General features: G+C 39.7%; 1 protein-coding gene across 1 annotated transcript; it reads left to right on the top strand.

The window, feature by feature from the left end:
• The first annotated feature begins 4,281 nt into the window (after window positions 1-4,281).
• On the top strand, window positions 4,282-11,312 carry LOC130948195 (uncharacterized). The gene is made up of 9 exons (XM_057876906.1): window positions 4,282-4,624; window positions 4,971-7,834; window positions 8,187-9,300; window positions 9,481-9,827; window positions 9,920-10,117; window positions 10,208-10,368; window positions 10,700-10,788; window positions 10,899-10,996; window positions 11,095-11,312. The coding sequence occupies exons 1-8, from the start codon at window positions 4,459-4,461 to the stop codon at window positions 10,928-10,930; spliced, it is 4,971 nt and encodes a 1,656-aa protein (XP_057732889.1). The 5' UTR covers window positions 4,282-4,458; the 3' UTR covers window positions 10,931-10,996; window positions 11,095-11,312.
• Window positions 11,313-15,908: the final 4,596 nt, after the last annotated feature.

Below are 15,908 nucleotides of genomic sequence, written 5' to 3' on the forward strand. Positions count from 1 at the left end.
AAGGTGTAGTTACATCAAGCTGAGGGATCTTTGAACTTGAACCCTCCACACGTCGAATTGGCTGCCTCTGGCGTGCTTGCTCTTCCCTATGAGCCAATTCTTTCTTCATCCTTTCCTTTTCAAAGATTACTGTCGCTTCAGCATCAAAGACAGCATTGCACTGTGGACACAGAGATACGTCCCGGTCTTTGATCTTCTGCTAAACCAAGAAATCCAGTAAACCATCCCTTGTTTTGGGATATACAGATCTCACTTGTGACTCAAAATCATCCAGAGCCACATCAAAATTATAGGACATGCCAACCATGTTCACTCCTAGACAAGGTTTGACATAACTAGCATCAACTTCGAAGGGATCTACATCAACCTTCATCTCTTTCTTGCCATCATCGAATTTCAGCCATCCTTCCATTATTGCTTCTTGAATAAAGTCCCTGAAACGGACACAACTGTTAGTCGAATGACTTGTTGCTTAGTGAAATTTACAGTAAGACTTTCCTTTCAAATCTTTCATGGAAAGCAAAATTCTACCTTCAGGTAAAACTAATTGTTTATCTTTAAGCAACACATTGAAAATCTGATCAGATTTCGAAATATCAAAACTATATTTCTTTCCACTTTATAGTTTTGAATCATTCGACTTTTCACCACTCGGGAGTTTTTTCAGTAAAGAACAAACGTATGGAGGACATTTCTTAAGCTCGGCCAAATTGACTTCAGTTTTGAAATCACATTCCTCCTCTAAGGACTCCATGTTTACATAAGCAACCTTTTCCTTTCGAGTAAAAGGTTTACCCTTTGACCTATGCTCATTTCTATACTTTTCTTTTTCTTTTTTCATGAGTTCGGTTTGTCGAACCTTTTCAGCCAAATGGGCCAAATCAGAAATATGCACATTAAGCAATTTTCTGCGTATATAGAATCCTAGCCCCATGGTCGCTATTTTCACTAGCTCATTTTCGGGTAATGTCACATAGCATCTGCTTCTAGCATTTTTGAAACGTATTAAATAATCGTCAATGGTTTCACCATTTTCACGTTTCAAAGCCACTAAATTAGTAACTGCTACATTCATTTTCCCTCGATAAAACTGAGCGTGAAAAGCAGTTTCTAACTGATTTCATGTTGTGATTGAATTTGGCCTGAGATTTCAAAACCAAGTAAATACATTCTTCGTCAATGAAGAAGGAAAAAACTTCATTTTCAAATTTTCATCATTAGCTAGGTTCCCAATCTCGACCAAATAACAAGCAACATGTTCAGTAGTCGATTCCCCAACTTCGCCAGCAAATTTTGTGACTATTTTTTTATTCTTCACCCCTCTTGGCACTTCAGCCATTTGAACAATTTGGGAAAAAGCTGACACAAAATGTGGTCGTTTCATAAAACCAACATTCAACCCAACCCAATTTAATACTTCTTCCATAATTCTAGTAACTTGATAACGCTAACCGCCACGATTAGCACGTAATCTGGCTAAAACATCATCAACATTTTGACCTCGGGGAACCACGTAAGGATTTTCTTAATTTAAAACATTATTTTCATTTAGAAAAATATTTTCTGCTCCTTCGTTATTTCCCTTGGCATTATGCCTATCACCTTCATCATAATCGACAATTCGAGCAATTCTTTCGACTTGTCTAGCAAGACGCTCAAATTTTGATTCATGATCAACCATCATAGGATTCAGAATTGTAATCATTTGTTGGGTCAACAAATTAACCAAGTCATGATGACTTTCCTCCCCTTGTTGTCGATATACTGCCATCGAATTAGCAGCATTCGAAGTGGAGCCCACATTATAATCACAAGAATACTCTGAATGTTGTTGTGGGTTTTGAGTATTATTCACTCCATTTACATTCTCAAATTGGATAGGTGGAATGAAACTACCCACCGGCGGGGTGTAACTATGAGGAAGACCGTAAGGAGGCCACCCAGCGGTTAATGGAGGTTGATATGGTGGCACAGGACCGCGTGGACGAATATTACGTCCCACATTTCCAGTTTGAACAGTCGTAACTGCAATACTTTCAGTTCCGATTGCAGCCTCCGATCGTGAAGACACGTCGACCTGTTGCACAGATACTGGTATGCTTTCATTAGTGGATGAACCACCATTCACAATCGATATTTTATCAGCCATGTGAATGATTTTTTCACTCCATAATCACATACACTAAATAACACTGGAAAAAATTATTTCACACACTTCGATTTAAAAACTGTCCCACCGGGCGTGCCAATTTGTTTTGTTGATTTTTAGCAAATCGATGGTGGTTCGATATCTAGTGGTTTAGGAGCGAAACCTACTCCTCTGTGCGAGTACTAGTTTTCTAAAAGTGCATCAAAGTGTTCTTCGATTAGACAAGTGTTGAAAATAAAATAAAGAAAATTTGCAAATTGATAAACGAAATATAAAAATTAAAATTTTCAAAGAGTAAATGTACGGAAAGTAGAAAGACTTGCATTGAGATTTGAAATGCTGAAAAATAAATTGAACGATAAGAATAGAAAATACTGTGAATAATAAAATTACTTGAAATGTGAAATTTACAGAAAAGTAAATTGAAAGAAATGAAGAAGATGGAAGGAACCCTACAAAAAAGTTACTCGATAATCGCTGGGGTGTGAGTGTGCTTGAATGTTTTTCTAAATAAAAGTTTCAACCCTTATTCACTAATGTTTCCTAGTATTTATAATATATCTAACATAACTGACAATTAATTACAATCAATTGCAAAATTAAAGCTTTGAATGTAATTACTCTTGGTAACCATTTTTCGCCGCTTGATTGTAATCGTTTCCCATGATTTTCTCACGTGATGAAAGTCATTAACTGCTCCACTATCATGACTCTTCGACTCACGTATCGAATATCTCATTCGATTTACTTATCTCGAATCTCTTACTCGATTAGATTTATCCAATTCCAAAGTCAATCGAAATCCCAAATTGCGCCAGTCACTTACAACTTCATGCATACGCGTACATCTTCTCGAGAAACTGCCTTTGACTTGTTCCAAATCAATTTACTCTTTATCGAATACATTTTTCGATCAACAATTTGTTTATAAATATATGTGTTATTTAAGTATTTTTAATATGTATTTTATATTTTATATAGATAATTGATTTTTTTACATGTACATAATATAATTATTTTTCTTCTGATAAAATACATTTTTGTCCCTAATATTTATGATTTTTTTAAAAAAATATTTATAACATTTAATTTTATTCAACTTTGTCCTAAGGTGTTCAATTTTGTAAACTATTCTTTGACTTTAATTCTATCTAAAACAGTAAAGGCAAAACTGGAATTCTCTAGAGATAATTTTGACACAAATAAAAAATATTAAAAATAAAATTAAATAAGTAAAAAACATTAAGAACGTTCCAAATCAATTTACTCTTTATCGAATACATTTTTCGATCAACAATTTGTTTATAAATATATGTGTTATTTAAGTATTTTTAATATGTATTTTATATTTTATATAGATAATTGATTTTTTTACATGTACATAATATAATTATTTTTCTTCTGATAAAATACATTTTTGTCCCTAATATTTATGATTTTTTAAAAAAATATTTATAACATTTAATTTTATTCAACTTTGTCCTAAGGTGTTCAATTTTGTAAACTATTCTTTGACTTTAATTCTATCTAAAACAGTAAGGGAAAACTGGAATTCTCTAGAGATAATTTTGACACAAATAAAAAATATTAAAAATAAAATTAAATAAGTAAAAAATATTAAGAACATAATTAAATGTTAAGAGTATTTTTTTTTTACACTATCATATAATCTAGTAGGTTAAGAATTAATTCATGATAAATTGTTGCAGAAATTTAAACTTTTGACACTTATTTGATTGGACGAATAGACTAACAGTTTTACTAATCAAATTAATTACGTTAGGATATTTCTAAAAAAAATGACAAACTTAAAAAAAAAGTAATTATTTTATTAATTTTTATAATTTTACCAAATTTTTAATTAAATTCTTATATTTTTTAATACATTATTTTTACTTATAATTAAGTCTTTCTTAAGTTAAAAATAATTAGTTAACCAAAATATTGTATGGACAAAAACAAAACCCCTTTCTTTGCAGTCTCTGTGGAGACCAAAAAAGTTATGATTTCCAGTTGCCGGTTGACCCGAGTCCATCAAATAATAAAAAACGGGTAAATCCAACTCGATCCTACACAAGCAGAACGAAAGTCGCTTTTCGCCAAATTTGAATTCGGAGAAGCGCCAACACCAAACCCACCCCTAACACATCTCCGCCGTCCATCCAAATCTGAAACGAATCTCTCTCTCTCTTCTCTCTCGCTCTGTCTCTGGATGGATGAACGAAGATCGAAGAAATGAAATGGAGGGTGAAGTGTGAAGTGTGTGAAATTGAATTGTGAATTGCGAAGGAGGAAGGAAGGTTTGAAGAATGTCGGCGAAGGAGAAGCAAGTGGCGCAGATCTTCGAGAGGAAGAGGTGGATAATCGAGCAGGCTCGTCAGCAGTACTTTGCGTGGGAGCACCACCTTTACCCCAACCTCATCCTCCACGGAATTCCCCCTCCTCCCTGGCTTTCCAACTACTCACTTCCCAAAGGTGCCTATCACTCCTTCTTCGTGCACTTGCCATTTATCTTGCTATTCTAGATTTTACTCTGTTTCCCTTTTAGCGCACCTTATGTTTGTTTAAATGTTTTGTTGTTAAGTTCTGAACTCGTTTAGTGGATTCACTTAGTTCTAATAAGTGATATGCTGTTACAAACTGCAATTTGCTGTCCTCAATGGTAGTTCCCTCTCCTTAAAACTATAGATGTTCCCACTTACTTCACTTAGTAGGTTAACTTCGTTTTTTATTTTAAAACACAACTTCTCTCAGTTCTCACTTAGCTAATTTTCTTTTAGGAATTTTGTTCCTGATTTATTAGATTTTATTCCCCTTGCAGATTTGAACAAGGATGATCTTGTCTCTGAAGTTCTATTTTCTCAGCCACCGTTTGGGGTTCCTTTCTCTAGTCATCGTTACAGTCTATATAGCAATCTCGGTGTTGTATCAGAGGCTGCTCTGTATCAGAGTGGTTCACAGAATGAAGTCCATGCTCCGAGGGAAGACTATAACAAAGGAGACAGGCTTTCAAATTTGCTAGATTGCTCTGTCAACAATGATGGATGTGCCTCAAGTGGTCCTGCCGAACTGGATTCTTGTGCGATATCTCCTCAGAATCAAATGGAACCAAGAGTTTCAGATAGTTACCTTGACCCAGCTTTGTCACTGGCAAAGTTACAAAGATCTAAATCAAGGCAGAGGGCTCTCGAGCTACGTACCAGTGCTCAACCACCCAAACGCAGGTCAGAAGATGATAACAATGCTAGCATCTGTGCTGGGACAGTTACAGGTTCTGGATTTCCAAGAGTACAGGCAGACGGTAGTGAGGAGCCAGAATTGATCAAGGATTTTAATTCCAACATCCAAGGTTGTTCCACCAAAGAAGTAAGAAGTTACCGTCAGACTCAAACAAGTGACAAGCATAATTTCTCTCGTCGAATAACAAGATCTACGAGCATAGCTCAGAAATCTAACTCTTTCAATGTTGCTAACTCTTCGATTATGAAGGCAGATGGTGCACCTAATAAATTGGGTGAGCCATTGGAGCTAGTTGACCAACCTTTATTTACAAATGAAAGATGTGAAGCTAAGGAAATAATCCAACAAGAGCATCAAATGAAGGAAGCTAGAAGCAGTGCTTATCATACAACAAAATCCAGAAGTTCCAGACAGTCAAGATACAATAGTGAAATCATGAAGATTGACAGCACCATAGACAGAGGCAAAGGAGTCGAAGTTCATGGTTTGATGCAATCATTAGCTCCCGTTGAGTTAACCAATTTAAGCAAATCGTCTGATCACAACAATGGAGGTAGGACAAATATAGTCGAAGATGGCAATTTTTGCAATAATAAAGAAAGCCAAAGTTGTGCTAGGATAGATTCACTTAGAAATTCCACTTCATCACCCTCTGATGACCTTTTGATGACTGGTTGTCAGGGCAATTCTATTAATAAGTCAGTGCAATCATTTCAACCTTTAGTTTCACAGCATTCACAAGATTGTGCAGTGTCTGTTGTTGGTGCCTTGTGTAGTCAAAAGGATCCTGACTTTTGTGTTGTAAAATCAAAAGAAAGTTTGAGCAGAAGTGGTAGTGGAATGGTAAACCTAACCACAGATTCAAAGTCACAGAATCACATTGAAGATATATCAAAGCCTCTTAGCTCAAACTTTCGTAACCAAATTGGCAACTGCTCTGAGTTTGCTGGTGAGAAGTCTCAGAATCAACAGCTTCCTGAACTAGATGCTAGAAGGTTGTCTTCTAGTGACAAGGATTCTGTTTCCAATGCAGAAATGATCATGAATCCTGCAGAGAAAGAGAATATTGAATCTGCTTCTGGAAATACAACAGATGTGACTACTTTTGCAGCTGAAGGATTTTCAAGACCTGTGGGTGCTTCCAATTTAGATGGTGGGTCTTTACTTGTCAAGTCCCTATACTGTGAAACAGCTGTGGCTGGGAAAATTTTGGATGGCCAAGAAATTGTACCATCTGGTGCCATTCCCAATGGAGATATCAAGGACAGATCAAATGCAACTTTTGTCAAAGTTTATGCTGATTTGGATGGCTTAGTTGGAAAAGATCCTTCTTGTTTAGGCACTAGAGTCACTGTTGTTAGCCCTGGGGCTGGGATGGATGTTTCGGTCTTGGGGGTGCCTTCTGGTACTGTTATGTTGCCCAAGCAACTTAAATTTGATCATGTAGAAGAGTCAAGTATGAAAGGAATTTCTAGTCCTGATACTGAAGAAGGACAGAAGGATATGTCACCAGAAGAACCTCAGAATTTGTTGGAACCAGTGAATGAGCTTGATGACAAAATTTCTCCTGGTTGCCAAGTTAACTGTAAATCTTTGGAGAAGATGCATGTGCTGGAAACAGAGGAAACTCTGATCAGAGAAGGGCCTCAGATGGAATACTGTGCAAGCCACTTTGAGGAGGCAGATGTAGCTAGGAAAGCAAAGAATGTTGTGTCACCAAAGAAAAAGTTAACTGTAGTTCAGCAGGAATCCTGCATTCTTACTTCTTCCTTGATGAATTCTTCAAGTCCTTTGAAAGTTGCCTGTCAAAATTCATCAGGAAATTTGTCAAAGGAAGTTAAGGCATCAAAATCTGGTTCTGTAAGAAGTAAACTGGAATTTGATGAAAGTGATGTTGAGTTGGGTGATTCTTTTTCTGCAGTTGATACTGGAGATATTCTGCATAAATACACAGATGAAACAGTTTCAAACTTTACAGTTGGGATGTCATCTCCTGCTCTTATAGACCAAGTGATTGTTGAGGCCCCAAACAACATTTCCTTAAGCAAAAAAGTTGACTTATTGAGGCAGAAACGGCTCAGCGATGGAAAGAATACTATTTCAACTGAGCTCCAGATTTTTAAATCTTCCGAAGAGAGTTATGATGTGAATCATTTGTGCTCTCAGCATAAAAGAAGAAAGATGGAAATTGAAGGAGTGGAGTTTCTACCTTCCTCTTCAAAGTTTCTTGAAAAGCCACTTAATTCTATTGACCAAAAGTCTGTAGGTAGAGACCTGAGTACTGAAGAAGATAATCCTGAAGCTTTCCAAGATCAGCATTTGACATTTGATCAGGAGGATGGTACAGGACGTCCATATGTTTGTAACAGCCTATCAGAAGAGTTGCAATGTACCCAGCCCTGTGAAACAATGAAAGGGTCCTCAGTTAAAGTGAGCATAGCAGAGGTAAATATTATTTCTGTTTTACAATCTGAAAAGATTATATTGATTGTCTAAGTTGATACCACTGAATATTCCATGTCATTTTTATGTACAATCAGAGTAATGAACGTGTCATACAGTGGGGAGAGATTAGTTACTTAAAAATCCCAGATTCACAACTCAATATACAATACATGCACACCGGAATAGCAGATTAGCCTTGGTTACTAATTAAAAAAAAAAACATTGAGTTATATAGAATGATACAAATCTTATGACGTAATAATAGATCATATAGAATAACCGTTCATGTATATTTCTGTTTTATTACATCTTTCTTAATCAACTCTATTTCAATGGTTTTCCTGTTGGGCAGAAACTTCTTTTTGATGGAAGGCACAGAAGCACAGAGAAACTTATTTTGGAAGATAAGAGGGATGATTCATGGCATCCTCCGTTAAATGGTGGACAGGAAAGTGCCCAACGTCTAACCTGTGTTGAAGATGGCACCTCGGAAGGAAGAATTTATCTGGAAGGAAATGCTAGGTTCTCAAATGTTTATTCTGTTTCTCCAGCGATCGAATGCGCGGATTTGATTGACGCAGATGTTACTGTACCAGAGTTTGATGGGTTCATTATGCCGACCGATAATATACAGCCATGTACTACTGGAGATCAGATAGAATTCGAGAAAATGAATCCACTGAGCAACTCGGTAGATTATTCGTCCCTTGGTAAATCCAGATTCATGCATTCTCCATTTTGTTATTCTTCAACTCCTTGTAAGCTAGATACTATACTAGGCCTTTGTCGGTCTTTACCTAATGGCCTTTTGGAGGGGATGAATTTGAGGACTTCTCTTGCTCAAAACGATGAGAGTTCAAGGGCCTTCTCTGATTGCCTACCAAATAGTAAGGTTCAATACTCACCTTCAGTTCAAACTTTTTGGGATAAAATTAATTCCTATGGAAGTTCAGGGAAGCGCCAGAGTTTGAAACTGGAGCTTCCTTGCATTAGTGAAGAAAATGAAAATGTTGATGAGATTGCTGATACATCCCAAAAGGGCATTGGTTCAGAAGGAATGACTAGCTCAATTACACTGGAACCACTTGCTGATATTATGGATGGAGCAAAACCTTCTGCATCAGCTTTACAAGATGATATGTTAACCGCGGGAAGTATAGATTTTGTGGGCTCACAAGTGAATGTCAGTGGTACTCATAATAATGCAAGAAAGAAGCAAGATAGCAATAGGAAAAGATTCACGGGTAAGGGGAAGGAGAACCAGAGTGTTTCTCTTGGAGCAAATGGTGCCAAGAGAACTACAGAATCAGTTAGCAAGACCAGTAGGCCGAAGTTATCTGGAAAAGATAGTTTGAAACAAGGTTCCACTTTCTCTATAGGGAAGACTTCCTACAACAATATTGTCTCCAACGTCACTTCCTTCATTCCATTAGTTCAACAAAAACAATCAGCAGCAGTTGCTACAGGTAACCCTTTAAAAAAAACATTGCCTACACTTAAAGTGAAGTTATTTTCCTGTCACAAAACATTACCCGCTTCCAGATTGAAATTCATCATACAGGCTTAGGATTACCCATGAATATTGTTCCTTTCGTGATTTATGAAAATTTAGTTTTGCAATAATTTTAAGCTGTGTGACCATGCAGGCAAAAGGGATGTCAAAGTCAAGGCCCTGGAGGCTGCTGAAGCTGCAAAACGTATGGCCCAAAAGAAAGAGAATGAACGCAAGATGAAGAAGGAGGCATTAAGAATTGAGCGGGAAAAATTGGAGCAACATAACCAAAGGCAGCAAGAGCTGCAGAAGAAAAAGAAGGAGGAAGAACGGAAGAAAAAGGAAGCAGAAATGGCAGCAAAGAAGAGACAGAGAGAAGAAGAAGGGAAAAAGGAAAAAGAAAGGAAAAGGAAGCGTGTTAATGATGCAAAGAAGCAACATCATGAGCAAGAGAAGATACACGCTAAGAAAGAAGATAAACAAGTACAAATCCGAGCAGCAGTAAGAGCCTTCTTCTAATAATTTAGTTCTTACTATTTAATTTGTCTGCCTTTTATTACTGGTAATGCTGATGCATGGGGTGTCTGGTCTAGGGTGAACAAATCCGAGAAAGCAAGAAACTTATGGATGAGAAAGAAAATCATCAGAAATTGCAAATGGACATCAGTGAGGGTAATTTGGAGCTTGTTTCTGAAAGTGAACCTTTGAATACCAGGAATTCGACAAATGATAAAATAAAAGAATGCTGTCCTGCATATTCTGAAGCTATGAATGGTGATAATAAAGAAAAGGTACTATTAAGGCTCACTTTATTATAAGCCATAATCAGCATTTGGATTTTGTGTTGCGAAACAGTCACCCTGACACAAATATATTTATAGGTGACGAGCAATTTTATCAAAGCATCTGAAGATGATGCCTTCATCAACGAACACCCATTTCAAGAGCAATCATATGATATCTCTCCTTATAAAGAATCAGATGATGAAGATGAAGATGAGGATGACAAACCAAATAATAAGTTTATTCCTTCATGGGCAAGGTTTGTGATTGTTCTTGTTTTTGGTCTTTACTCTTCAACAAACTTCATTGCATCCTCTGTAAATGACATGCCTCGGTTTGGAAACCATCGTGCACTTGATTACATGGGGGGCACATACAGAGTCGTAATTTAAACAGAGAAGGAAAATAATAAATCATATAAAAGGTTTAAATAGTGTGAAGTTGATACCAAGAATATATCGATTGCTTTAACTCAATATACCTATTCTCGAATCATTGCTGTAGCTATGTGAAATTTATGGATTAATGACAGAATTTCATACGAAGCTTTGGGAAATCTTACATTTACTGAATCTGATTGCATTCTGCAGTAAGCATCGCTTGTCTCTAGCTGCTTCTTCCCAGAAAATGGACCCGGAAACGATATTTCCCCAGCGAAGTTTTTGTAATATAGCAGAAGGTAACTCTTCAATTTTTTTCCATTATTTTTATTGAGTTTTTCCCCCTCAACTTTATAAATGTATTTTTATGGAGTATCACTGAGGAAAGATGGAAATTTCTGTTTTGTAGTACTCCTTCCACGGAAGTTTCAGTCGTATTAGCAATTTATTGAAAATGCATTCCAGATGTAGCGATTCTTCAACTCATAATTATGGATTTTTGTTGAGGTATGCTATTTCTGGACGTTTATTAGTAGCATTGTATCTCATTTAAATCAATCGGCTAACTGAATATGGAAATTGATTCTCATGTGCGTGTGTGGCAGGGTTTCGAAGAGCTTCATTGAGCATAAAGTTGTAGCAGCTAATGATTTCTTCCATACCTTTTCATCTGTTGAGTAAAGATTAAAGATTGCCTACGGAAGATAGTACTTTTGTACAGTTTCATCGATCTGTATATATTAGTGAAATTTGTAACTTTTGCAGAGTTGCTGTCAGTAGCAACAATTTTTTAGCATAAAAATGCTAATATTTGATAATTAAAATGTGCTTTAAGTAGAAATTGTATAACATCCTCGACACTTTTTTAAAAAGAAATTGATAATTTGACATTTAGAGTAAATTATAATTTGCTATTATACGAGATAATTAGAAATTAATAATTTTATTTGATTTTAAATATATTGAATTTAATACCATGGTCATTAAAAGAATAAAATATCTAGAAATTTATGGGTTTATACTTTATATTTGTCGCCATGAAAATTTTTAGTATGGGTATACAAGTGAGTCTAAATTGCAAAACAAGCACGAAAAGCATGTCATAGACATTGTGGGATAAAAGTAAATGAGGATGGGGGAGGTTCTTAGACATACAATATTTTAAAAAATTCGAAATACATAAAAGATTCAAACTATAAAGTGCTTTATGGATGACAGAAATACAGAAGACATTTAAAAAATTCAATTAGAGTTCTAACATGAAACTTTTAAGATTATGACAATAATAAATGATAAATGATTTTAATTGCAAGAAGATTCATGATGAGATAAAAAAAAAAAACGAATTGGTCTCATATCCTTTAATTCCATCAGATTTTGAAGACATTATTAGAAAAAACTTACTTCAGCCAAGTTTTAAAAATAAGAGACTAACCCAAGTGAAAATGAAAAGTGTTAAAGAGTTATCTGAAGGAGAAAAAAAAATCTTTTAGCAAAATCAAAAGATAAAAATTAAAACATAATAAAAAAGGAGAGATGGTGGAAGAAAAATGATCAAATCAGAAGTGTAGTACAAGAAAAAAGGATATAAAAGGGGGAAGAAGAGCAAAACAGAAATTCTAAGTACAAGTGAAGATGATGTGTTCGAAAGTGAAACTACTAAAATATGTATAATAGGATCGCAATTTGATCTATCTTGTAGCAATGACGAGACTACAGTAAATTATATTAGACAAAATATAGGTGAGGAAAATGAAATCGAAAATCTGAATATAACGATAAGGAACGAAAAAAAAAAAAGAGAGAGCGATGTAACAATAGGAATTAGAAGAAAGAAGTTCAACAGGAGAGAAATATGATGAAAGTCTTTGATCGGTGGTCGGTTGCCGGACAGGTCGGATGGTTAAGGGATGGGGTGAGGACGTCTCGTTCGCGGTTGTGCTAATTCCGGATTTGATGCGTAGCCGAGCTCCCGTTGTGAAGGAAAAGAGGGGGGTGCCACCTGCAAAGACACTCCGACGCTCTAGTCAGCTAGTGTGCAGGCGGGGGTAAATGATGGGAGAAAAGATGACGTACCTCGGGGGAAGAGCCAATCTTCCCTTTATATACATGTCAGTAGTGGGCCCCTTATGGGGACAGGCCCATATTCTCAAGGACGTTGTCCTGTAGCCGCGTGTGAGCCGTACAGGACGCGTGTCCGGGTCGGTTGGAGGGCGCGTAACCGGGCCGGGTGGAGCTTGGGCCGGGTTGACCCGTGGGAATCCTGGGCCAGGCCGTAACAGTGCCCCCACGCGCCAATGGTAGTCGTGGGAGCTATCAATGGCTTCGTATTCTGCCTGATTGTTCGAAACGGGGAACTCGAACCTGATCGACTGCTCGTATACGACTCCAACCGGGCTTTCCAGGATGATCCCGGCACCTCCAGACGTCTGGTTGGAAGCTCCGTCCACGTGGAGCTTCCACCGTGTGCTCGCTTCTTCGGTTGGGTCCCCAGTTACTTCTACCAGAAAATCTGCCATCGCCTGTGCCTTGATGGCTTGCCGGGGTTCATACCGTATGTCGTATTGGGAGAGTTCGATGGACCAAGTCATCATTCTCCCCGCTAAGTCGGGTTTTTGAAGTACTTGCCGGATCCCTTGGTCCGTTCTTACGACAACCTGGTGACTTTGGAAGTATTGCTTTAACCTTCGTGAGGAGGTCAAGAGCGCCAGAGCTAGGTTTTCTAGTTTGCTGTATCTTAATTCTGCCCCTTGCAGGGCTCTGCTTATGAAATAGACCGGCTGTTGAGCCCTCCCTTCTTCCCGCACCAGAACTGCGGCCAGGGCTTCTCCTCTTATGGCAAGGTACAGGTATAGCGGCTCCCCGTCCTTTGGCTTCCCGAGTACAGGTGGTGCCGCCAGGATTTCCTTGAAGTGCTGAAAGGCTTCCTCACATGCGGGTGTCCACTCGAACGCCATCCCTTTCTTCATGAGGTTAAAGAATGGCAGGGCCTTTGCTGCCGATGCTCCGAGAAACCGGGATAACGAGGTCAGCCGCCCCGCCAATCTTTGGACGTCCTTGATACAACCTGGGCTCCTCATCTGGAGTACCGCCTGGCACTTCTCCGGGTTGGCTTCTACTCCTCTCTGAGTTATCATAAATCCTAAGAACTTGCCAGCTTCCATGGCGAAGGCACATTTGAGGGGGTTCAACCTCATGCCGTGTTGCCGGAGAGATGCGAATACGTTTTCCAGATCCTTTAAGAGGTCGTCTGGTCGCGTTGTTTTCGCGAGGACATCGTCGACGTAGACTTCCACCGTTTTGCCATAAGATCATGGAATATCTTGCTCATCAGTCTTTGGTATGTCACTCCTGCGTTTTTTAGGCCGAACGGCATCACCTTGTAGCAGAAGGTTTCCCCTGGCGTTATGAACGCCGTTTTGTCTTCATCTGGACGGTGCATCGGTATCTGGTTATAACCGGAGTAGGCGTCCATGAAGCTCAGGTAACGGTAGCCCGCCGCAGCGTCGACGAGCGCGTCTATGTTGGGGTGGGGGAAACAATCCTTTGGGCATGCCTTGTTAAGGTCAGAGTAGTCTACACACATTCTCTATTTGCCGTTGTGCTTTTTCACTAGAACAACATTTGAGAGCCACGTCGAGTAGTCTACTTCTCGTATGAAACCTGCTTCTAGGAGGCTGGCCGTCTGCCTGGCCACTTCCTCCGCCCTTTCTGTCGACATCTTTCTTCTGCGTTGTGTTACCGGGCGTGCTCCCGACCTGACGGCCAGATGGTGTGACATGATTTTCGGGTCTATACCCGGCATGTCGGCAGGTGTCCAGGCAAACAAGTCCCTATTGGCCCTTATCATTTCGATCAAGGGCTCCTTTAAATCTTGTGGGAGGTTCTTGTTGATGAACGTGAATTTCTCCTCCGTGTCGCCGATTATGAATTTTTCCAGGTCCCCTTCTGGTTCCGGTCTAGGTTTGTCGTCCACCCTGGCGTCCAGGTCAGCCAGGAACACACCGGACGCCTCCTTTGATTTCTTTCTCAGGGAGAGGCTGGCATTGTCGCAGGCGACCGCCGTCTCGAGATCCCCTCTTATGGACCCTATAGATCCATCATCAGTAACGAACTTCATAACTAGCAGCTTCGTGTTGATTATCGCTTCAACATCGTTTATCATCTTCCTTCCCAAGATGATGTTATAGGCGGTGGAATCTCGGAGGATCACGAACTCGGCCATCGTCGACCTTCGACCTTGGGTTTGTCCTACCGAGATCGGTAGGGATATTACTCCGTCAGGTTTAATGAAGTTGTCGCCCAATCCGATGACCCCGTGTTGGTGGGTCGTCAGATCGGCGTCCCTCAGCCCCAGTGCGTCGAATACGTTGCGGAACATGATGTTTGAATCAGCCCCTGTGTCGACAAGGATGCGTTTGACGAGGCCGGTTCCCACTCTGGCCGTGATGACCATGGGAGGGTTTTCCGGGGCGTCGTCGAACCATTTGTCTTCCGGACCGAAAGAAATGGACGGAGGCTTCTTAGAGTTTCGCACCAACGAGGAGGAGACCGCCAAGACCTTAGCATCTTTCTTGTGCGCCGATCGGGATTTTGGCGCGGTGTTTTTGGCTGTTACCACGTTTATCACAGTGAGGCCGTGGTCTCTATCTTCTGGTTCTTGTCGCCGCTTTGCCGAACGGGTTTTGGCTTCTTCGTCATGGTCGCGATAGCGTCTCCTCGGCTCTCTGATAAGATGGGAGAATGCTGCTAGCTTGCCTTCCCTTATCGCTTGTTCCAGTGCATCTTTCAGGTCAAAGCAGCCCTGCGTTTGGTGGCCGTAACCCTTGTGGTAGTCGCAATAGAGGTTCTTGTTCCCTCCCGTACGGTCCTTGAGTGGTCGGGGCTTCGGCAGGATCCCCTTCTCGGCTATTTGTTGATAAACTTCCATGATGGGAAGAGTGAGTGGTGTGTAGTTGGCGAATTTCCCGACCCGGGGGAACGACCTGGGAGCCTTGTTTGGCGCCTCCTCCCTGGTTTGTTCTTTCAGTCTTTCTCCGTTACCGGGTTGCCGGGATTGGGTGTAGCCGAACTGCCGTTTATTGGCAGCCACGACTCGGCTGACTTCCTCATCGTTTATATATTCTTTAGCTACCGTCTGGATCTCGTGCATCGTCCAAACCGGTTTCGTGGTGAGGTGTTTGCGAAAGTTTTCGTTGAGGAGGCCGTTCGTCAGACAAAGGTTGGCCACCGAATCGGTTAGGCCGTCGATTTCCAAGCACTCGTCGTTGAACCGATCCAGGTATTTTCTGGTCGACTCTCCCTGTCTCTGGGTTACCCCCAGAAGGTTTATCGGGTGCTTTGCCTTTGCTATTCGTGTTGTAAATTGGGCGAGGAATGCACGACTGATGTCCGAGAACCCGTGGATGGATCCCTGAGG

This window comes from Arachis stenosperma, chromosome 9 (genome assembly GCF_014773155.1).
Source record: "Arachis stenosperma cultivar V10309 chromosome 9, arast.V10309.gnm1.PFL2, whole genome shotgun sequence".
NCBI lineage: Eukaryota > Viridiplantae > Streptophyta > Magnoliopsida > Fabales > Fabaceae > Arachis > Arachis stenosperma.